The sequence below is a fragment of the Pseudophryne corroboree genome, chromosome 12 (genome assembly GCF_028390025.1).
Source record: "Pseudophryne corroboree isolate aPseCor3 chromosome 12, aPseCor3.hap2, whole genome shotgun sequence".
NCBI classification, from domain to species: domain Eukaryota; kingdom Metazoa; phylum Chordata; class Amphibia; order Anura; family Myobatrachidae; genus Pseudophryne; species Pseudophryne corroboree.
In genome coordinates this window covers 46,206,853-46,230,251 of record NC_086455.1, presented here as the reverse complement: position 1 = coordinate 46,230,251, position 23,399 = coordinate 46,206,853, and the positions used below count along the sequence as shown (strand labels likewise).

The 23,399-nt window shown below is 46.7% G+C and overlaps 1 protein-coding gene across 1 annotated transcript in view; it reads left to right on the top strand.

Moving 5' to 3' along the window:
* Positions 1–23,399, top strand: part of ASPG (asparaginase) — a 162,820-nt gene that overhangs the window by 55,791 nt on the left and 83,630 nt on the right. Inside the window, exons 5-7 of the mRNA XM_063947436.1 lie at positions 199–282; positions 6,172–6,298; positions 15,163–15,275. Coding sequence (XP_063803506.1) covers positions 199–282; positions 6,172–6,298; positions 15,163–15,275 — 324 coding nt within the window. The remainder of the gene's footprint in view (positions 1–198; positions 283–6,171; positions 6,299–15,162; positions 15,276–23,399) is intronic.

Genomic DNA, 23,399 nt, shown 5'->3' with positions numbered 1-23,399 from the left:
GACGGAGATAAATAACCAGCAAATCTGCTCCTTCCGGTCATTTTTCAATTCTAGCCTGTAACATTGCAGTTTGGAGCTGATTGGCTTGGACTTATCTCTATACACTTTTTTTTCTCCATCCAAGGCTTAGTAAATAGACCCCTATATTTTTACTGTACAAAAAAAAAAAAAAAATGGATGAACTCTGTATTCTTGCAGGTGCCTATATATGAGTTGCGGAACGACGGCCGTGATAACCTGCTGGGGGCGTTGCTGATTGCTGGGCAGTTTGTCATCCCGGAGGTCAGTTTACTCTCAAAATGATTATCTGATGGACACCACTAGTCATTGAGCAAACGGTTGTGGATCTAGTTTTAATCTTTGCTGCGATTGGCTATTTGGAACCTTAAAACACGTATGTGCATCTGAAAAATGCTCTTGGGAGCGGAACCTATACCTTATGTAGTATATCAGAGAAGAGCAATGTAGACGGTAACTGCTGCAGAGTACTGGTATTGTGTAACCCTGACGACCTTACGCCGGATACACACTGGGCTGAAATCAGCCCGATATGTTGTTTCGAAACGACCAATCGCTCAGTGTGTTTGCCTGATATGTGGGTGCCCATAGTCGCTAGCGACGTCGCCAGGTTTGATGTGCTGCACATCAGATCTAGTGATAAAGCTAGCGACCGTGGCATGTGTGATTGATAAGTCGCTCCAACCTTAATTACGTTGTACATTGTGTATCTTCGGGCCGGGGTGGCACTCGATATCCCGGCTGTCAAGATACCGGTGCTCAGCATACCGGCGCCGGGATACCGACAACTATTTTCCCTCTTGGGGTGTCCACGACACCCCTGGAAGGGAAAATAAATAGCGCAAGGGGCTCTTTTGCACTCTCCCTACTTCCGACATTCTGACGGTCAGGATCCCGGCGCCGGTATACTGGGTGCTGGGATCCCGACAGCCGGGCAAGCGTAGTAGACCCTTTGGGCCGACATATCAGCTAGGGACACATCATCCCAGTGCGTACCCAGCTTTGGATTTCATAGCTGCCTGAAAATCTCAATTTAGGGTAGATCTTTAGAGCTTTTCAACCTAGCTACAGGTCCATTCGCTTACATTATTGTTTTGGGGTATTGGTCTTAAAGGCATTTAATAGGTTTTAAGAATGAGCATGAAATGCTTAAAATTTATATTCATAAGCCCTAATAATTAAAGGGCAGTCTAGATGGACAAAGAGGTTCTTATCTGCAGTCAAATTCTATAGACTGTCTCCAATTAGCCATGAAAAATGTCAGTTTTTCCCAATGTTTCGCTGCTAATTTTTTTTTCACAGGCTATCCAGTTAGGTCGCCTGTAAAAAAAAAAAAAACCTGAAAAACACACACATTCAGTGACACCTGTGTGATTTAGGGGCAGATTTATTAAGCCCGGTGAAGTGATAAAGTGGAAGGTGATAGGAGCTGACTGGCTGGTGTGTTATCACCTTCCACTTTATCACTTCATCAGGCTGAATAAATTTGCCCCTTAATGAGAAACAGCCGTTTCTGGGGATTTGGTCAAAATCCCTGATAAGCAGCATCTCACTAGTCTGCCAAAGATTGGAAGAGTGTGTACAGTGACACAAGCCTTTCAGCAGATTAAGATCTGAGATCTGCATCAAAATTGGACAGGTATGTATGTATAGATTAGGGCATAGGGGGTCATTCCGAGTTGATCGTAGCTGTGCTAAATTTAGTACAGCTACGATCTTCCCTGACATGCGGGGGGACGCCCAGCACAGGGCTAGTCCGCCCCGCATGTCAGCCCGCCTCCCCCCTCGCAGAAGTGCAAAGGCATCACACAGCGGCGATGCCTTTGCACTTCAGGAGTAACTCCTGGCCAGTGCAGCTTTAGCGTGCTGGCCGGGAGCTACTCCTCACTCCCTGGCCCGTAGCGGCTGCGTATGACGTCACGCAGCTGCTGCGGCCCGCCCCCCGTTCGATCCGGCCACGCCTGTGTTGGCCTGCCCGCGCCTACGAAACGGCGGGCAAAAGCCGCCGTTTCGCCCCCTCCCGCCCATCGATCGCCTATGCCTGTTATTCAGGCAGACGATAGCTGTCGCACTACGGCGTTGGCGCATGCGCAGCAGGGACCCGTTCGCTCTGCTGAGTTAAAACGCAGCGAGCGAATGGGTCGGAATGACCCCCCATAGTTCTTCAACCCGTGGCCCTCCAGCTGCTGTGGAACTACACAGCCCAGCATGCCCTGCCTCCGTTTTAGCGTGCCTTAATATCAAAACTGTGACAGGGCATGCTGGGATTTGTAGTGCAGCAGCAGGTTGAAGACCCATGATTTATGGGTTGTATCTGCAAAGTAGGTAGGATTGTGTCAGCAGTCGGTTCTGGAGTTGGATCCCGGTTGTATAAGTGTGTACCCAGTGTAACAGTTTGTCACCTGTTTTTTTTTCTTAAACTTATTTTGAGGTGAAGGTGTTTGTACTTGTGTCACAGGTCACTGGAAGTCTCTGGCACTTCTGTTTCCTCCACGTCCTTATATGTTGGTAATGCTCAATCCTAATCTTAAATCTCCCCAGTAGTGCATGCTTTTTGGACCCCTTCACCAGACTTTGCCAACAGTGCTTGTTTTCTGGATCTCTTCACAGGAGGCTCAAGTGAAATAATCAGTGAGCCAACAATTCAACACAGCTACCTGTGACATCCTGAAAACATGTGCTGAAATGAGACCGTTTTTATAGCCACTGCCTGTTATTGTCCGTTCCACAAACCTTTTTGTCCTTGTGTTTTTTTTGGCAATGAATTAAAAAATATATATATCACAGTGTAATTTCTTACAAATGCCATGATTGATGTTCTCCTCATATGAGGAGAAAACTCTTCACTACAGAAAGCTTGGCTCTTCTTAAGGTGTTTCTACGGTATGCGGTTAAGTTGCCAGCAGTCGGGATTCCGGCGATCAGGATACAGACGGATAACAGGGGGTATTCCCACTCTCGAGTGTCCACAACACCCATCGAGTGGGAATAGAACCTATGGCGAATGTTGCATTTTCATCTCCTGTGTGAGAGGGGGGTACTAAGCTGGGACTGGGATTCTACCCGTGTTCCAAAAACCAGGATCCAAGCCCCGGCTCCTGTCTGAAAGCGGTATTACAGATTAGTTCCTTTTTCGTGATGACCTAGAACAGACTTTCAGAATATCGTCAGTCCCTATTACACAACAACCCTCCACCTATTGTTTTCCGGTGCCTCTTAAATGACAATTCTGAGTTATCAGAACTACAGTATTTGCTGGCGTATAAGACTACTTTTTTGCCCTGAAAAACATGCCTCCAAGTGGGGGGGTCGTCTTATACGCCGGGTGCACTTCAGTTGGGATAGACATAGCTGCCATAGTGGCCTTCCGATACTCGCCCGGTGCCCATAGTGGCCTCCCGATGCCCGCCCACCTCATTCTACTCACCATCCAGTATCGCGCGATATCCAGTGCGGCCGCGGCGGGTCACTAGTGCCAATTACAGGGAGATGCAGGGACTGGCCGGAGGCGCTGCAGTCGCGTTGTGGCCGTACAATGGTGACAATGACAGGTACTGTAATGGCACTAATACTAATACTAATGGAACTCATGTGAAACCGGTAACAATAAATGCACACAGGGGTATACTTTTATACATTTTACAACTTTCTCCTCGCCCCCTCCCCCCTTCTTATGCATACCTTGATAAATACTCCCTATCCAAATCTCTTATCAGGTCATAATATACAGTATGTCACAAATCTGATGTTCTTTTACGTTTTATTTGGTGTGTGGAAGGGGGTAGTCTTATACGGCGAGTATATAACAAACTCTATATTTTGAGTGGAAATGTTGGGGGTCGTCTTATACGCCCAGTCGTCTTATACGCCGGCAAATACGGTATATAAAATTCTATCATGTTTTCTGAATACCTGAATAATGTTGTTCCGTCATTTTGACGGGTTGGTAACTAGTATTTAGTGTACTGTATATGACTACACTGTCTACTATTCGCTGCCAAACTTGAAATAGAAAATTGTTTTATCTTTGCTGGAATAAAAGGCAGCTAAATGTTGCACTTTTATGTTCCTTGTTGTTTTGTGTATGGTGTTTAAATGGATTAGTAACATAATCCATGTTAAGCACAGTACACACTGTAGCGGAGAGAGCAGCGACACAGACTCGCTCTCTCTGTCGTTACTCTGCCCTGTATGTAAACGCCAACCTCGCTCAACAACACACGGCTCCTACTAATTGTGCCGTTTTGTATGCAGGACACAAAGCGGAACATTCACTTCATCCTGTTATGTTGTTGTGTGTATTAACTAAAGGTGAGGGGGTCAAAAATGAGGGGAAATTATTCTCCCCAAAGAAACTACAGCTAAAACTTAAATTGTCTTAATATAAAATTGCTACTGCGGCCATTTAGCCATTCAGCAACCTAATTTCTAGATCACAGCCACAGTTTAGGCTTTTTGTGAGATGATGTCATACAGGCAGCAAAAAAACAAAAATATAATTTGGTAAATCCCCCAATACCTACAATGGATAGGTATTGGAGGACCTATTTTTTTTTTTTCCGTTCTGACTTACCCTTTTCCTATATGAATGGGTATTGACAAGAACAGACGTACAAAAATACGTTTCTAGCATTCAAGTTCTCTTACAGATGTAGCCATGTTCATGTGTGTTGCGATGGGGCTTGCTGCCTCGTGTCATGCTGCATTACGTACCGAGCTGCGGCTATTCGCAGTTGGCAACCGCTCCATTACTTCCTAATGGAATTAATGGAGCAGTCGCCGGCAGCGAATAGCCACAGCCTGGTGCCTCATGAACATGGCTGCATCTGTAAGTTCCTATAAATACACCTTTTATACCAAGGGTCGTTTTAACAGTATTGTAGGCCATAAGCAAAGAAATGCACTGGGGCCTCTACACGCAAATTCACAGGAACCAATAATAAAATAAAATAATCTTAATTAACCACGCCGTCTGTCCACATGCTTCACTACTGTGAGTGGCTGTCAGCATGCGGATTGGTGGATAGCTCCAAACATCCACTAGTCACAGCGCTGACAGTCATTCGCTGTCTGGCTGCTGGCTGGGATGCAGGTAGAGAATGCTGTTTCGACCACAACGCGCCCCTGCTCAAAGACTCCTAGAGATGTGGTGCCCTGGGCAGCTGCCCAGTGTGTGTATGTATATATATATATATATATATATATATATATATATATATATATATATATATATATATATATATATATATATATATATATATACAAATCCACAAAAGCAGCCGCTTCTCACTTATCATTAAACAAAACGCTAGTGCACGGTTGATATAATCATGTAGAAAAAATCCGAGAATAACCACGCAGGTGATTGAACCCAGAAGTACCAGCACACAGCTTAGATGCAAAAAAGGAAGTTTTACTTGTCCAGAAAATTCATTTAAAAAGGCAACAAGCATATAGCACACATGATGGTAGCAACATGAATAAATCAATGAGTACTTATCATTCCGACAGCTGTTTCGACTATCTTCATCATGGGAATAGATAAAGTGACATGGTGCTGTACACTGCCGACCGCAGTGTCTATTGTCAAAGTGACAAGTGCACTTGTCACTTTGACAATAGACACTGCGGTCGGCAGTGTACAGCACCATGTCACTTTATCTATTCCCATGATGAAGATAGTCGAAACAGCTGTCGGAATGATAAGTACTCATTGATTTATTCATGTTGCTACCATCATGTGTGCTATATGCTTGTTGCCTTTTTAAATGAATTTTCTGGACAAGTAAAACTTCCTTTTTTGCATCTAAGCTGTGTGCTGGTACTTCTGGGTTCAATCACCTGCGTGGTTATTCTCGGATTTTTTCTATATATATATATATATATATATATATATATATATATATATATATATATATATATATATATATATTGCATTATATCGCTTTATTTTCAGTTTCCATTTAAATGATGGGTAATGGGCTCTGTTCATCTGCAGTTTTCTGACCCAATTACCAGTAATGCCTCCAGTATCATAAGGGGGGCGACTGTACGTGCAAGACTGGAGTCCTGTTTAGTAATTGTGCATGTGAGGGTTGGTCTGTCGTGTTGTAACACACTCCGTACACCAAGTTTATCTCTCTTGTTTCCCAGGTGTGTCTGTATTTTCATCACAAGCTCTACAGGGGAAACCGGGTGACTAAGATGGATGCTGGAAGTTTTAAAGCGTTCACATCTCCCAACTTGCCTCCACTTGCAAAAGCTGCAGTTGATATTACAAGTAAGCTGCCCAACTACTTAATCCCTATAATTTCTGCCACCTGTAGGAGTCTCCTGCTACTTTCAAGATCGGAAGTTTGATGAAGTCATGAAACTGGTCTTAGAACAAACACAAGCTGACTTCTTAACGAGGAGATTGTGTTTTGTGGCAGCGTTATGTATTCACCCTTTGTCACCTCTCAATGCTTGTGTTGCGTCTTACCTGGTATACGTTGTAATAATTTTCTCTACAGCCTTTCTCTACTGCACATCTCTGTTAGATAACACCGCAAACAAACCGGTGGTCCGTTGCTAAACACCGCTTTCATTATGTGCGCTTTGTGCTCAGCTGGCGCATACGACGCGGTCTGTAGGATAACAATAGCGATATACAGATGTGTCCTCTTACATGTTCCAGCCTCAATACGCCATGCAGCTGCCTGATGTGACTGAGCCGCCATGCCCCATACTAGCGTTGGGTGTTTTGTTTTTTTTATTTTTTATTTTTTAAGTGTCTTAGGGGGATATGTACCAAGCAGTGAAAAGAGCAGAGAAGTGAGCCAGCGGAGAAGTTGTCCATGGCAACTAATCAGCATTGAAGTAACATTTATAATTTGCATACTTTAAAATTATACAGGGCAGCTGATTGGTTGCCATGGGCAAGTGTTCCACTGGCTCACTTCTCCACTTTTATCACTGCTTAGTACATGTCCCCCTCATCAGTCACACACAGATGTACAAGTGTCCTATCAAATTGATCAGCACAGTCTCCTGGTGTATCGTATGGTCATGTTATGGGAGTATCGCAGAAGTGTTTTGTACGCGGACGCTTAATCGCTCACATCGGAGGCCATATGCAGACGGAAAATCTGCACCTGCCGTAGGTATTACAGCGTGTACAGGAGTTGAAATTGGGTATTGCAGTCCTTGCACAGATGTATGCCAGGGAAAAGGTATTTGCAGCTGCATTTGTGTAAAGTTGCAGATGGACAACTGCCAAAAGTCCTAATAATTATTTGGTGCAGACAATTGCTACAATTTGGATAAACTGTTGTGCACAGCTTTGAAAAAAGTAGAGGAGCCCAGGGACTTGGTAGTAGGCTATTTTCCTCCAGTAACGAGGATATATAGTAGTGGTGTAAGTAATGGGGCTGATCAATTAGGACAGCATTGCAGAACAGTCCTGTTGCCAGTGCCAGACTGCCCATCTGACACTGCTGGCAAATGATGGCTGGTCCATCCATCCACACAGAGGCGGAACTACCGCCAGTGCAACCAGTGCGTTGCACTGGGGCCCGCCTCTGTCCAGGGGCCCAAAGCATGTAATGAGTCAAACTGACTCATTACATGCCGCTGTGCACAGCCGCCCGGAGAGGAGAGGAGCAGCGGTACGGGGGGGGGGGGGGGGGGGGGGTGTAAGGAGGAGGTGGAGGAGGGAGCCGCAGCAGCGCTTTGTTACTGGTGGAGGCGCTGCTGCCCCTCTGCTTCACTATAGGCTGTCTTCCGAGAACAGCCTATAGTGAAGCAGAGGGGCAGCAGCAGCAGCGCCTCCACCAATAACACAGCGCTGCTGCGGCTCCCTCCTCCACCTCCCTCCTCCTCCTTCTCTCCTGCCCGGGAATCGTCAGACGCTGCACCGAGGAACCTGAGCCAGCGGAGAGGGTAAGTATAATTCTGTCTGTCTGTCTGTCTTTGTTGGGACTGCCTGCCGCAATGTGTAAAAAGGGGACGCTGTCTGCCGCTATGTGTAACAAGGGCACGCTGTCTGCCGTTATGTGTAAAAAGGGGGACGCTGTCTGCCGCTATGTGTAACAAGGGCACGCTGTCTGCCGTTATGTGTAAAAAGAGGAATCTGTCCGCCGTATAAAAGGGTCTCTACCTGGTGTAGTGGTGCTACTGTGCGGCGTAAATTTAAATAATGGAGACTACTGTGCACTGTTTTATGAATTGGTATTATTTTGTGGCCACACCCCTTCCCCATGAAGCCACGCCCCTATGTATTTTTGCGCGCGCGCACTGCCCCTGTTTTGCATGCAGGGGTGGGGCTCCGATGCCATTTCTTGCACACAGTGCTAACATGTCTAGTTACGGCACTGTTGCTAGGTATCCATTTCTCTGGCCCTGAGCAGGTCACCCTCACCAGATCCTCTCCAGGGGTGAGGGGATGGACTTGGATGGGACGGTGGGGGGGGGGGGTAAAGCATTTTGTCGCACCTGGGCCCACCGCTCGCCAGTTCCGCCACTGCATCCACACATAGAAACCTGGGCTGGCCGAGCAGTGTAGCCTCCCAGCTCTCTGCATACAGAGACAGGGGACCTGGCCCCCTTGACCCCCTTGACTGATGACACTCCCCCTTAAGCTGTGGCCATGCCCCTTTTTAGTGTGATTGCACAATACACTGCCCAGGCTGCTGAAGAGCACTAGTCCGTCCCTTGCCTGCGGCCTGACTTCCAATTGGAAGTACAACAAGTAATTTGGCATAAAGGATACTCCTGGAAACAGGGATATTTACGTGTACGTCCAACTATTCATAGCCTGTAATACCACTGCGGCATCCTGACTGAGCTTATCCTATGTGAGAACACCCATTACTGCTCTGTTACACCCCTTTATTCACATGTGGAGACGCGTATCCCTCTGCAACGAAGTGTACACAAGTACAGGAGATGCAAAGAGCAAAGCACATAAGATGTGATCTGCAAGCAGGCGTACCTCCCACTCCGCATCAGGGGCCTAATTCAGATCTGATCGTAGATGTGTACATCTACGATCACTTGCTCAGACATGCGGGGGGATGCCCAGCACACGGCTATACCCACCCGCATGTCAGGCCCTACCCCTCTTTTCCCCACAAGGGTGCAAAAGCATCGCACAGCGACGATGCTTTTGCACCCGCTGAGTAGCACCCTGCCAGTGCAGCTCCTACGTGCTGGCAGGGGGCTAACCACCGCGTCCTGGGTCGCAGTAGCTGCATGTGACGTCACGCAGCTGCTGCGGCCCAAACCTGCAACGGTCTGGACATGCCTTTTTTTGTCCGTACCACGCCCTGCAAACTGCGTTCTAACACCATTGGCACCCCCACTCTTGCCCCGCCACCGCTCTGCCTGTCAATCAGGCAGAGTCGATCGCAGCCCTGAGATGCTTTTGGCATCTCACTGGGCTCCCAGGGTGCACGTGTGCACTCTACAAAGGAATCGGACTGTGATCTCTGCCGCTGCAGCGATCCAGTCTGAATTACCCCCCAGGTACGCAGTTGTGCGTACACAGAGATCCTATACCTGGTTCCAGAGTCCTGTCTGTTTTCAGATATAGGGCTGTATGCATTAGTAACCACTATGAGACTAACTGTGTGTACAGTACATGGTCCGTGCTAGAGATGAGCGGGTTCGGTTTCTCTGAATCCGAACCCGCACGAACTTCACTTTTTTTTTCACGGGTCCGAGCGACTCGGATCTTCCCGCCTTGCTCGGTTAACCCGAGCGCGCCCGAACGTCATCATGACGCTGTCGGATTCTCGCGAGACTCGGATTCTATATAAGGAGCCGCGCGTCGCCGCCATTTTCACACGTGCATTGAGATTGATAGGGAGAGGACGTGGCTGGCGTCCTCTCCATTTAGATTAGATTTAGAAGAGAGAGAGAGAGAGAGAGAGATTGCTGTGATACTGTAGATTAGAAGAGAGTGCAGAGTGCAGACAGAGTTTAGTGACTGACGACCACAGTGACCAGTGACCACCAGAGACAGTGCAGTTGTTTGTTTTATTTAATATATCCGTTCTCTGCCTGAAAAAAACGATACACAGTCACACAGTGACTCGGTCTGTGTGCACTGCTCAGCCCAGTGTGCTGCACATCAATGTATTGTATATAAAGCTTATAATTGTGGGGGAGACTGGGGAGCACTGCAGGTTGTTATAGCAGGAGCCAGGAGTACATGATAAATAATATTATATTAAAATTAAACAGTGCACACTTTTGCTGCAGGAGTGCCACTGCCAGTGTGACTAGTGGTGACCAGTGCCTGACCACCAGTATATTAGTAGTATTGTATACTATCTCTTTATCAACCAGTCTATATTAGCAGCAGACACAGTACAGTGCGGTAGTTCACGGCTGTGGCTACCTCTGTGTCGGCACTCGGCAGGCAGTCCGTCCATCCATAATTGTATTATATACCACCTAACCGTGGTTTTTTTTTTCTTTCTTTATACCGTCGTCATAGTCATACTAGTTGTTACGAGTATACTACTATCTCTTTATCAACCAGTGTACAGTGCGGTAGTTCACGGCTGTGGCTACCTCTGTGTCGGAACTCGGCAGGCAGTCCGTCCATCCATAATTGTATTATAATATATACCACCTAACCGTGGTTTTTTTTCGTTCTTTATACCGTCGTCATACTAGTTGTTACGAGTATACTACTATCTCTTTATCAACCAGTGTACAGTGCGGTAGTTCACGGCTGTGGCTACCTCTGTGTCGGCACTCGGCAGGCAGTCCGTCCAACCATAATTGTATTATATACCACCTAACCGTGGTTTTTTTTTCATTCTTTATACCGTCGTCATACTAGTTGTTACGAGTATACTACTATCTCTTTATCAACCAGTGTACAGTGCGGTAGTTCACGGCTGTGGCTACCTCTGTGTCGGCACTCGGCAGGCAGTCCGTCCAACCATAATTGTATTATATACCACCTAACCGTGGTTTTTTTTTCATTCTTTATACCGTCGTCATACTAGTTGTTACGAGTATACTACTATCTCTTTATCAACCAGTGTACAGTGCGGTAGTTCACGGCTGTGGCTACCTCTGTGTCGGCACTCGGCAGCCCGTCCATAATTGTATATACCAGTGACCTAACCGTGTTTTTTTTTTCTTTCTTTATACATACATACTAGTTACGAGTATACTATCTCTTTATCAACCAGTCTATATATTAGCAGCAGACACAGTACAGTGCGGTAGTTCACGGCTGTGGCTACCTCTGTGTCGGCACTCGGCAGCCCGTCCATAATTGTATACTAGTATCCAATCCATCCATCTGCATTGTTTACCTGAGGTGCCTTTTAGTTGTGCCTATTAAAATATGGAGAACAAAAATGCAGCAGTGCCACTCCTAGATGGGCCCGGTGTTTGTGTCGGCCACTAGGGTCGCTAATCTTACTCACACAGTCAGCTACCTCATTGCGCCTCTTTTTTTCTTTGCGTCATGTGCTGTTTGGGGAGGGTTTTTTGGAAGGGCCATCCTGCGTGACACTGCAGTGCCACTCCTAGATGGGCCCGGTGTTTGTGTCGGCCACTAGGGTCGCTAATCTTACTCACACAGCTACCTCATTGCGCCTCTTTTTTTCTTTGCGTCATGTGCTGTTTGGGGAGGGTTTTTTGGAAGGGACATCCTGCGTGACACTGCAGTGCCACTCCTAGATGGGCCCGGTGTTTGTGTCGGCCACTAGGGTCGCTTATCTTACTCACACAGCGACCTCGGTGCAAATTTTAGGACTAAAAATAATATTGTGAGGTGTGAGGTATTCAGAATAGACTGAAAATGAGTGTAAATTATGGTTTTTGAGGTTAATAATACTTTGGGATCAAAATGACCCCCAAATTCTATGATTTAAGCTGTTTTTTAGTGTTTTTGGAAAAAAACACCCGAATCCAAAACACACCCGAATCCGACAAAAAAAATTCGGTGAGGTTTTGCCAAAACGCGTTCGAACCCAAAACACGGCCGCGGAACCGAACCCAAAACCAAAACACAAAACCCGAAAAATTTCAGGCGCTCATCTCTAGTCCGTGCAGTCATAGTGATGTGTACAGCTCTGCATATGGGAGAGGATCAATAAATGCTACCCAGCAAAAAGTGCTTTATATACAGTAGGATACCCGTGATTATTTCTGTAAGTTCTTTTAAGTTGTGTTTTTCTAATGTTTCTACAGTAACTAAAAACGGGATGCGGTTATGTGACCGTCGGTCAAAATACAGACGACGGAATCCCGAATACTCAACAGCCCGCAGGTCGGCATGCCAACCACCAGGGGTTATTCCCACTTGTGGGTGTCCACGACACCCACAGAGTGGGGATAGGACCTGCGTCGAGTGCCGGTCACACAACCCCAACCTCTAAAACCATGTCGCCAATTCCATGCAGTTCTTTGCCTTTTAAAGAGCTCCCTTTAAACTTACACCTTGCAGCTTGAATTGGACGTGCTAAGCTCCTTACATTTAAATCCTGGTTGTTCAACCTGATTTTCTGTTGGTGTCCACCTGTGCTGTGTGTTCTGCTTGCATGACTGGTGCAGAGCTGTTATTTAAAAGCTGTCGGTCCAGTTTGATTTCATAACTACAAGTAGATGCGCCACTCCTTAGGGTGTTCATTATACGAAAGAGTTCCTCTGTTGCTTCTCTGTGACAATGTAGGTGGCCGATGAGGGTGTCTGTGAACGCAGAATTGGGAGAGTGTTCTATGTGTGTTTGCAAATTACCAAAAGTCCTTAAGTGATTATAATTGAAAAAAAGATCTTTACAGGTCTGTTTACAAACTGCAAAAGCATAAGGCCATAGTACTGATGCACTTTGATGTCATGCGGCCAGTGTTACAATATTGCACTTTGTTTTACAGCGGAGATCTCCTCTGCAGAGGAGTTAAGGCCCATACACACTTGCCGATAAAATGAGCGTCGTCGCTCATTTCCCCCCTCCCTGAGCGACGTCGCTCATTTTATCGGCAAGTGTGTATGCCGCCAGCGACGACCGATGCGAGGCCCTGCGGGTTCGCAACGATCGTCGCTGTCACCAGTGCATGCATGCAGGATCTGGACTGTCGTCCACAACCTGCATGCAGGGTTGGCGGAGGCGTGACGTCACTGAGCGGTCATCGCTCAGTGTGTACAGTCGGCCGGCCCGGGAGGGGAAACATTAGATGACGTCGCTCACAGAGCGACATCGTCTAATGTGTACGGACCTTAAGAGTGCTGAGCGACCAATGACAGTTGTTGGGTTCAGGCACAAATGCAGGGTTTCTGGAGGAGGATCTTGAACTGCACACCCTAATTGCACATATAGTAGGAGATGCTACCGTGCTGGTACTTGTAGTTCCACAAAGAAAGATAATGTAGTACCGTTGTGCACCAAAAACTGCTAGTCAAAAAAATTATAATAAACTCTGCAATCTAATATAGAGCAAATTCAATGTTCTTGGTATACCTTTTGGCAAAAAAATAGAAGCCCACCAACCAATGTCTAGGTGAACTCGCTCTGGTGGGTCCCTAACACTAAGTTTGAATCCGGGGGATGTGAGACCCCATCAAGGCGACTTAATTACAACAAGACAAGGTACTTATCCATCATGCAGTGTCATCAGGGAGACGTCTGATTGGCTGCAGACTTATTCTGCTGGAGGACAATGACCTCAAACATACAGCCGATGTCACTATATTCAGCATAAAGAAGAACAAGGAGTCCTGGAAGTGATGATATGGTCCCCACAGAGCCCTGATCTCAACATCTTTTGAGTCTGTCTGGGATTACATGAAGAGACAGAAAGATTTGGGCAAGCCTGCATCCACAGAAGATCTGTGGTTCTTCAAGATGTTTGGAACAGAATTCCTTCAAAAACTCTGTGCAAGTGTACCTAGAAGAACTTATGCAGTTTTGAAGGCAAAGGGTGGTCACACCAAATATTGATTTGATTTAGATTTCTCTTCAATTCATTCACTTTTGCATTTTATTAACTGATTAAAAAAAAAATCCCTTACACTGCTATTTATGAAAGCATTCTTACTTTGCAACATTTTCTCCACACCTTCCTTAAAACTTTTCACAGGTGTATGTATGTATGTATGTATGTATGTATGTATGTATGTGTGTATGTATGCATGTATATTATGGGCTCATCAGTGCCATTTCCCTGCATTTGTTATAAGGTACAATTATCCCTATGGCCGGGGCGGATTTGGGAATCTGGGCACCCCTATGCACAACAGTAATGGCCGGCCCCCTCCTGCCCAATTTAATTATTTTCATTGTTTGGTTATAAGTCCTCATTATGAATAATAATACTATGAGCTACAACATTTTATTTTTATTATGTAAACCTATTTACTAAGTAGGGCAGCTTGCAGTCTGCGTGTGCTACCCATTTACACGCTACTGATGGTGGAGTACGGTACAGTAGAGTTAAATATTTTGTAGTTACGGGCAAATTTCATACTAGCAATACTGGAACAAGCCTCCAAGTGCTGCCCCTAGGCACATGCCTTGCGTGCCTAATGGGGAATTCCCCGCTGCCTATGGCTACATGCATTTTTAAATTCGGTTTCTTGTGGCCACTTATATGGAACTACTTGCAAAACACAATGAGCAATCCCAGAAATGTTTCTGTGTCTTTTCCTCAACAAGTAGATCTTACTAACTGCTTTGGGGCTCATTTACATTTGTATGGTAGTCCTTTTTATGGCACGCCTCTTGGATGTAGCAGTACATGTCCACTTTAACACTGCGCTTATACAGATGGGTCCACGTTTATCTTGGCCTTTAATAGGATTAATTGAACCAGGTCAATCAGACTTAATCCCCTGCTGTAATGACTTAATCCCCTGCTGTATTGTTCTCTGTATTGTATTGCAACTGAAAACAATAGATGAAGGGTTTATGTTAGTAAACCATGGTGTGCCTAGGCGCAGCAAAGAAGTAAAGATAAAGGTGGACCCATCTGTAGGTGTTGCTTTCACAATCTCCCTTAAATGCTGAATTAGTCTCCATACATGTGTATAGCACGCTTTGTGCTGTGAATTTAATGCTGAGCGTACCCTTTTTCTGTAGAGAATATCATAAAAATCTGCATAGAGATGTCTGAATGCTAAGTTGGGTTTTTGTTTTTCCAGTCAATTGGGAGACTGTTTGGAGAGCCAACACCACTAAGAAATTCCATGTGCATACGGACATGAACAGAAATGTGGGCCTGCTCCGAATATTTCCTGGAATCACCGCTGCTACTGTGAGTCTACAGTCACTTTTCTTTTCAGGTGTATTTAAAACTTTGAGGGGGTCAACATACATAAAATATATAATTCCTTGACTTCTCCATGAAATCCCTAATGAGCAAGGGGTTGGGTATGGGTGACCGGCGGTTGGGATGCCGCCGGTCACCGTACAGACACCGGGATCCCGGGGGTGTTTAGATTGCCGGCAGGGGAGCAAATGCAACGAAGCCCGCTCGCCATACAGCGAACTCTGGAGCACAGCTACAATCATTCACACTGACATGCGGGGGGACGCCCAGCACAGGGCTATCCCGCCCCGCATGTCAGGGCCGGCTCCCCCCCTCCCCCGCAGAAGTGTAAAGACAGCGCACAACGGCGATGCCTTTGCACTTCAAGAGTAGTTCCCGACCAGCGCAGCTTTAGCGTGCTTTCTGGGAGCTACTCGTTGCTCCCCGGCCCGCTGCAGCTGCGTGTGACGTCACGCAGTTGCTGCTACCCGCCCCCCGTTCGGTCGGGCCACGCCCCCTGTTCGGTCGGGCCACACCTGCATTGGCTGGACAGCGCCCACGAAATGGCGGGCGAATGCCGCCGTTCCGCCCCCGCCCAGCGACCGCCTCTGCCTGTCAATCGGGCAAAGGCGATCGTAGCGGCCTGTGCCGGCGCATACGCAGTTCTGACCCGATCGCACCGCTGCGATAAACTGCAGCGTGCGATCGGGTCAGAATGACCCCCTCTGTAGGTTGCTGCGCTTGCCACAGGTGCTATTCCCACTCTATGGGTGTCCACTTTGAGGATTCCTGCGTTGGTATAATGACCAGCAGTCTCCTGACCGCCGGTCACATAACCGAATCCCTGAGCAAGAGCTAATAGCTCGCCTATTTGGGACTAGAAAAGGGAAGACTGAAGAGGGGAGGAGATCCTATATGGTATCCCTCTATGTATATTATTGTCAACAGCTTTCTGCTTTCATTAAAGTCTTTGTAATATTCTTGATGATATAGATGCAGGCAACTTCTGACTTCAGATCAAAAGGTTTGGTCAGTTCATCTCATACAGATGGAGCCTCGCTCATCTATGCTGTCTATGGCGTTGGTTCCGAACATGGAGTCGCAGCGTGCCTGGGCAGAAGGCGGCGTGCATAGTCGTAGGGAAGCTCACAGAGTTTATCATGGCGTTTGGCGTTACCGGTGAATGTAATACCTGCTATCATACACCAGATGTCACTTTTTAAAGTCACCATTGCACATGCTTGTGGTCTCCATTGAAATACAGTACACTATAGAGCAAGAACTGCTTTACTGTACAGTGTATGGGCAATGCTGTACGCTCGTATCATTATGCTATTTAAAATACATTGCGGCAATGAGATCCTGTAGACAAATCAATAAATAAAAATAGTGTGTACAGATGCCAACAAACATGTTAAAGCAATGGTCTATTGACGTTAGGTTTTGGCATCCAGGAACTTAGGGAGGAGCTTTTATCTCTCCCCATTATACTTATAAAGATAACACTTCCCTATGTAGCCTTTAGAGCAGAGTACGTTACAAGCTGTTCGTGCTACTAAGTACTCAAATAGAAAATACTGTACAGAGATGCTCTAAAGGCTACAGCGGCAAGTGTTATCTTTAGAAGTATAATGGGGAGACATAAAAGCTCCTCCCTAAGTTCCTGGATGCCAAAACATCATGCTTAGCGTCTCTGTACAGTATTTTCTATCTAGCCAGAAACCCTGCACCCCGTGCAGGCTGGGCGGACAATTGGAGGGGACCCGACACACTGTTTCTTGCCGTTTCGCTTTGTGGGCCACCTTCTTAATAGCTTCGGCTTCCTAGCACTAATTTTATTAACACTATAGTTTTTTCACTGGTATGCTGCCCTGGGCTTTCTGTCTTATGCTGGTGTTTTGGGGTGCCACACTCTGCACCTAGATATAGCGCTAGGGACCCCAAATATACATAGACGCCTTGATGCGCATTTGGGGCTTATTCATACATTTGCGCAAATATATGTAACCGAGATCTCTGAATTCTAATATTGTGTGGAATTTACATCTGGTTACTGTTATCATTCAGGGTGCTGGGGGAAACAAAATGCCTTTTTTTTCTTGCTTAGAAATACCCCTCCCTTTCAAGCATCTGAATGATATTACTAAGCTAATTGAGCATCTGCCACATTATATATGCTTATTAAGAACAGACAGCAAGACACTTTTAGAACATAACTACATATTTCATTTCTGTGAGGCTCCATATAATAATTGTGTCATCTGTATCTAAAAACAATGCATACATCAGTAATTCTGTCACTGCTCAATGTAAGTCCGCATCCAAATAAATAGGGCTGGCTGATAAAACATTAAGTAGTTACTCAGTCTGACTGTGGAGATCCGACTTAAAATGGAGATAAATTACCAGTTGTTCCCGGTTAAGTTGTAATGTATGTTCAGTCTGATTTTACATTTCCTAATTGTTACCGGGATCTATATGTTCAGTGACTGGAAGATGGGAGATTATGCTGCAGCTTGGCTCCTGTTTGGCCGCTGCTGGAGAGTCCAAGTGCTGGCATGCCAGCCACCAATGGCTCTGCGGCTACTGGTGAAATCCGGCTACACATAGGGCCTAATTCAGACCTGATCGTAGCCCTTCAAAATTTTGCTGTGTTGCGATCAGGCACACTGACATGCGGGTTGACGCCCAGCACAGGGCTAGTCCGCTCTGCATGTCAGGCCCGCTACTCCCCCTCCCGCTGGCCGGTCCGCTCCCACAAAACAGCGTCCAAATGCCACTGTGCCGCCCCCTCCCGCCCAGCGATCGCCTTTGCCCGTCAATCAGGCAGAGGCGATTGCTAGGCAACGACAGCCGTCGGCTGTCAGCCATGCGTCTGCGCACTTCTGACCTGATTGCTGCGATGAACGGCAGCGTGCGATCAGGTCAGAATGACCCCCCTAGACCGCTCCCCTAATGCAGCTCAGCAATGAAGTTCACGGTAACTCGGCACAGTCACTGGGTTGTTAATACGGAGCAGTAGCAGGTGTCACCTTCAGTCTCTGACTAGTTTTGCTTCGATGTATAAGAGCGTTATCAAAGTGATAAAGGTCTTACAGATGTGTCTTCTTACAGCCTTGCTGCAACCATGCTAAACAGCCCTTGAAGTCACGCCATGCTGTCGCAGGACTCACTAGTGCCGAACATCTTTTTTTGCATTCTTTCCACAAAAATGCGCCTTAGACATAAAGTAATGTAGTAGGACGCAAAAGCAGCTTCTGCTGAATAAGTAATATGCAGCACGCCTATTTTCTGTGTGTAATTGCACCTCTGTCTGCATCCGAAATACCACGTTAGTGTTTTCCATGAAAACACTGTAGCATAGCATTTTGTATAAAAAAAAGCAAAAAAAAATACGCTCGGCACTACCAATTTACACGACACTCGCGTGTTCTGTGTAATGTGACTTGAAGTGCACAGAGCAAAGATGGAAGATGACACATCTGTATATTGGAGCGACAATGGAATAAAAATGTAATTTTTATAGTGTGTGTGTTTGACTACACCTAACACGGGTGTAGTATGGTATGCCGACGGCCGGGCTCCCGGCGACCAGCATACAGGTGTCGGAATCCCGACTGCCGGCATACCGACAGCTTGGCGAGCGCAAATGAGGCCCTTGTGGGCTCGCTGCGCTTGCCACGCTGTGGGCACGGTGGCGTGATAGGCGCGCCACGCTATCTATTCTCCCTCCAGGGGGGTCGTGGACCCCCAAGAGGGAGAAAAGGTGTCGGTATGCTGGGTGTCGGGATTCCGGCACCGGTATACTGTGCGCTGGGATCCCAACAGCCGGCAACTGAAGACCACCCCCTAACACAGATAAGTATTTCAAGACTAGAAAGTGTCTCCATAGGAACAGTGAAACATTCAGGGGCTAAAAGTCAAACTGCTAAACATACAGCAATTTTGGAAAGGAGGAAATAGGAAGGATTTCCTCCCTAATACTAGCAATAATAAGGGTGAAATATTCTAGCCAGCAATGTTGCTCAGGACAACTGACCTGATTATTTTAAGAAATTATCCTCAGGCCACTAGGTATTGCAACTAATCAGGAAGGGTTACAGACTGGAAATGGTAATCCATGCCCAAGATTTTTATCTTCTAGTTCAAGATGCAGCATATTCTGGATCCAGCTTTCCCTCCAGGGCAAGGTATGGTTCACGCTTTCACCTTGTTTCTTCTGAAGCAAAAAAACAATTGTAAGAGTCATCAGAAACTTGACTTTTCCCGATTTTAGAAAAATGTGTGAATAGGAACAGTGCACCAATAGTAAATCCGCTAATGGAAAATTAATATCACTCTTAGCCATAAATATATAGGACGCTTATGTCACGTCACTCTGTGATTCAACCGTAATGCAGTTTACATTTTTTTTTTTTTAATAAAGTAATTTTTATTCAGCAAACTGGAGAATAAGGTACAGACATTGCAGAGCATCACAATATCACAACATTAAATCCATCAGCTCAAGGAGGAACCCCAAGATTGAGGGAAATTCCCAGCTGAGGGATATCAGAACATGGCATAAGGGGATTACACATAATTTCCTGTTGTACAGATTATTTGAGTCTGCAAGATCCATAGCCATAAATATAAATCCTCATACATTTTTATATTTACGCCCTTAAACTAACCCATAAGAACATAAAATAAAAAAAAAAAACAAAAAAAAAAAGAACAAACCCGAAGCAAGGTGAGAAAGGGTATTCTGATTCCGGACCACAGTAATCATGCGGTTAAGCAGGTGATTCCGCAGGGCTCAGCCGCCAAGCATCTCAACTACGTCACTAAGCAGTAAATATTTGTTAAGTTAGCATTTCAGTGCCCTCTATAGTTGCGGGATCGGGTGAGAATGGGGGGAGTCAAGCCATGGAGACCAGACCCTTTCAAATTTGGCTGATGCGTTTTGTTTCATATATATATATATCTTTCCTTAATTATTGTATCATTAATTATGGTCTTAAGCGTAGAAACCAAGGGGGCTCTAGGGGCCATCCATAGCCTCGCAATGCAAACCTTAGCCAAGGCACATACACTGCCAGCATAGAGACCCATCGAAACAGACAGAGAAGAAGAGCATCCCATCCCCAGAATACAGAATTGAGGGGTAAGCAGTTCGCCAGTCACACCCGTACTCTCCAGAATTGACCTGACCCCCAACCAGAATACCCTCAACCTCGGGCAATCCCACACTAGATGCCAAAATGTTCCCATCTCCCCCCCGCATTTAGGACATAGGCCAGATCCGCCCGTATCGAAAGTAGCCAGCCTAGCCGGAGTCATATACGTTCTGTGTAGAATGAAGAATTGAATCTGCTGATATTTAAGAGATTTGGTTACTTTTGCAGGGTATTCCAGAGCAAGGGCCCAGTCCTCCTCAGTTATTAAACCCATATCCTCCTCCCATCTTCCACGGAGACGTGTCAGAGGGTCCGTATGGAGCCTGGCAAGTAAATATCCATACGCACAGGAGACCATCTTAGCTCGACCCAAAGTAGCCACAAAGGTCTTGATGGGAAATGGGAGGATTCGTGGGGGGGACTCGGCAAACTGGGACTGGAGGGCGTGACGAAGCTGGAGGTATCTGAAAAAATAGGAATTGGGCAACCCAAACTCATCTTTCAGTTGCTGGAAGGATTTGAGTACTCCATCTAGGTAAAGTTGGGAGATAGAAACCAAGGATCTAGGGGCCCATACCTCCCGCCCCTCAAGTGCATGTAATTCAGGGAGCCAGTTAGAGTACCAAAGGGGGGTATCAGGGTCCAGACCATCGTATCCCAAGAGGACTCTCAGGGCCTGCCATATCTTTAATGCCTGGAAAATAATAGGGGGAAGAAACCGAGCTATGCTCCCACTCAGTAGCACCTGCACAGGAGAGAGGTGAGGGAAGTAACAGCGAATAAACTCACAGTGTAAGGAGTTAACCCCAGAATCTTGCGCCCACACACTAATATGAGTCAACTGGGCAGCGTAGTAATACATCTGAAAATTAGGCAGAGCCAGGCCACCATCAGAGCGCTGCCTGGTAAGGGCATTTAACTGAATCCTAGGTCGTTTGTTAGCCCATATCAGAGAGGATAGAACACTGTTTAATTTCCTAAAGAATATCGGGTAAATATATACCGGGGACTGGAGAATAATGTATAAAAGTTTAGGCAGTATAATCATTTTAATAAGATTGACCCTGCCAGACACCGTCAGTGGAAGCTTACACCAAGTTTTGGATTTGCCCATGACCCACTGCATAGTTGGGTCCAGATTCAGGGGGACAAAATCAGAAGGGTCATTAGTTATGTGGATCCCGAGGTATTTAAATCGTGTCGTCCAACATAGTGGCAGGGGGATTTTGGGAATAGTAGGGGGGGGGCCTATGACTGGCATAATGTACGCTTTAGACCAGTTAATTCTAAGACCCGAGTGATCACCGAAGCACTCAATCACACGCAGCAGAGTGGGCACTGACTTGGTGTAATCCTGCAAGAACAACAACATGTCGTCGGCATATAGAGCTATTCTATCCTCACGTAAGCCCGTTCCGATTCCCACAATATCTGGGTGTGACCTTATTAGACAGGCCAGGGGCTTGACGGCCAGGGCAAACAGTGCGGGGGATAGGGGGCAGCCCTGTCTAGTACCACGGGATAATGGAAAGGAGGGGGATACATAGCCGTTCACCAAGATCCTGGCACTCGGATGTTGATACAGTAACTTAGTCCAACAGATAAAGTTGGGTCCAAAGCCCATACAGGCCATCACCTCCCATAAATAAGCCCATTCAATGCTGTCAAAAGCCTTGGCCGCGTCCAACGAGACCACAGCCGAGTCAGAAGGGGAATTATGTGGGAGTTGCAAAATGGTATATAGTCTACGTAGGTTAATAGATGTGGACTTCCCTGGCATGAAGCCAGTCTGGTCCGAGTGAACGAGGGAGGCGATCACCGTGTTGAGCCGTACTGCCAATATCTTTGCCAGGATCTTAGCATCGGTGGGAATCAGGGAAATCGGCCTATAGGATTCTGGAGACCCAGGGTCCTTACCAGGCTTTGGAATCACTATTATAATTGCCTCTGACATAGAGAGAGGAAGCTCATTATTGGCAAATATATCCAAGTATAGGGCATGGAGCCTGGGCCCAAAGAAATCCATATGAGTTTTGTAAACCTCGGAGGGAATCCCATCGCACCCCGGAGCCTTGCCACTAGGGGACATACCAATGGCCGCAGTCACTTCCTCGAGCGTCAAGGGCGCCTCTAGCAGCTCACAGGCCTCAGGGGACAGTGCGGGTAGCGCAATACCCCCCAGGTAATGCGAGATATCCAGAGTAGAGCACGTCAATTGTGAGCTATAAACTCCAGAGTAATAAGATCTAAATAACTGCGCGATGTCCGGCGTGGTGTCAACAAAGGAGCCATCGGACATCTGGGTGATCGTAGACCCAGGCCGATCATAGTGTATCAGACGGGCCAGGAGTCCCCCCGTCCTATCAGCCTGCATATAGATATTAGTAGCCTTAAAAAGGAGGGAGCGTGAGTTTTTATCGGACAGATGGGCCATCCAAGCCGACTGAGCCACCAGCCAGCGTACCTTCGTCGCGGGGGCACCATCTAGCAAGTATTGGGACTCTAGTTCCCTGGCGTCGCTTTCAAGGGCCTGTTCTCTCTCCCTTGAGGATAGTTTATGAGCCGCTATGCGTCCAATATAGGAACCTCTCAAAAAAGCCTTAAATGAATCCCAAACTATCGTACCCGGGGCCGACCCTACATTATCGTTAAAGTACCCCCCCACTGAGTCTCCAGGTCGCTGCAGTCACCCAGCTGGGTCAGCCAAGAGGGGTGCAGCTTCCAATAAGAGTGTCCCCTCTGACCTCCCACAGCAATAGTCATCAACAGAGGGGAGTGGTCAGAGACCCCTCGGGCCTCATAATGAATGTCAACGATCCCGGGGACAAGGGCAGGGGACACTAGCATCAGGTCAATCCTGGAGAAGGAGCCATGAGTACTGGAAAAACAGGAGAACTGGCGGGCCGTAGGGTGACGGAGCCTCCACGCATCAACCCACTGCAAACTATCTAAGAAATCTGCAAACTTGGTA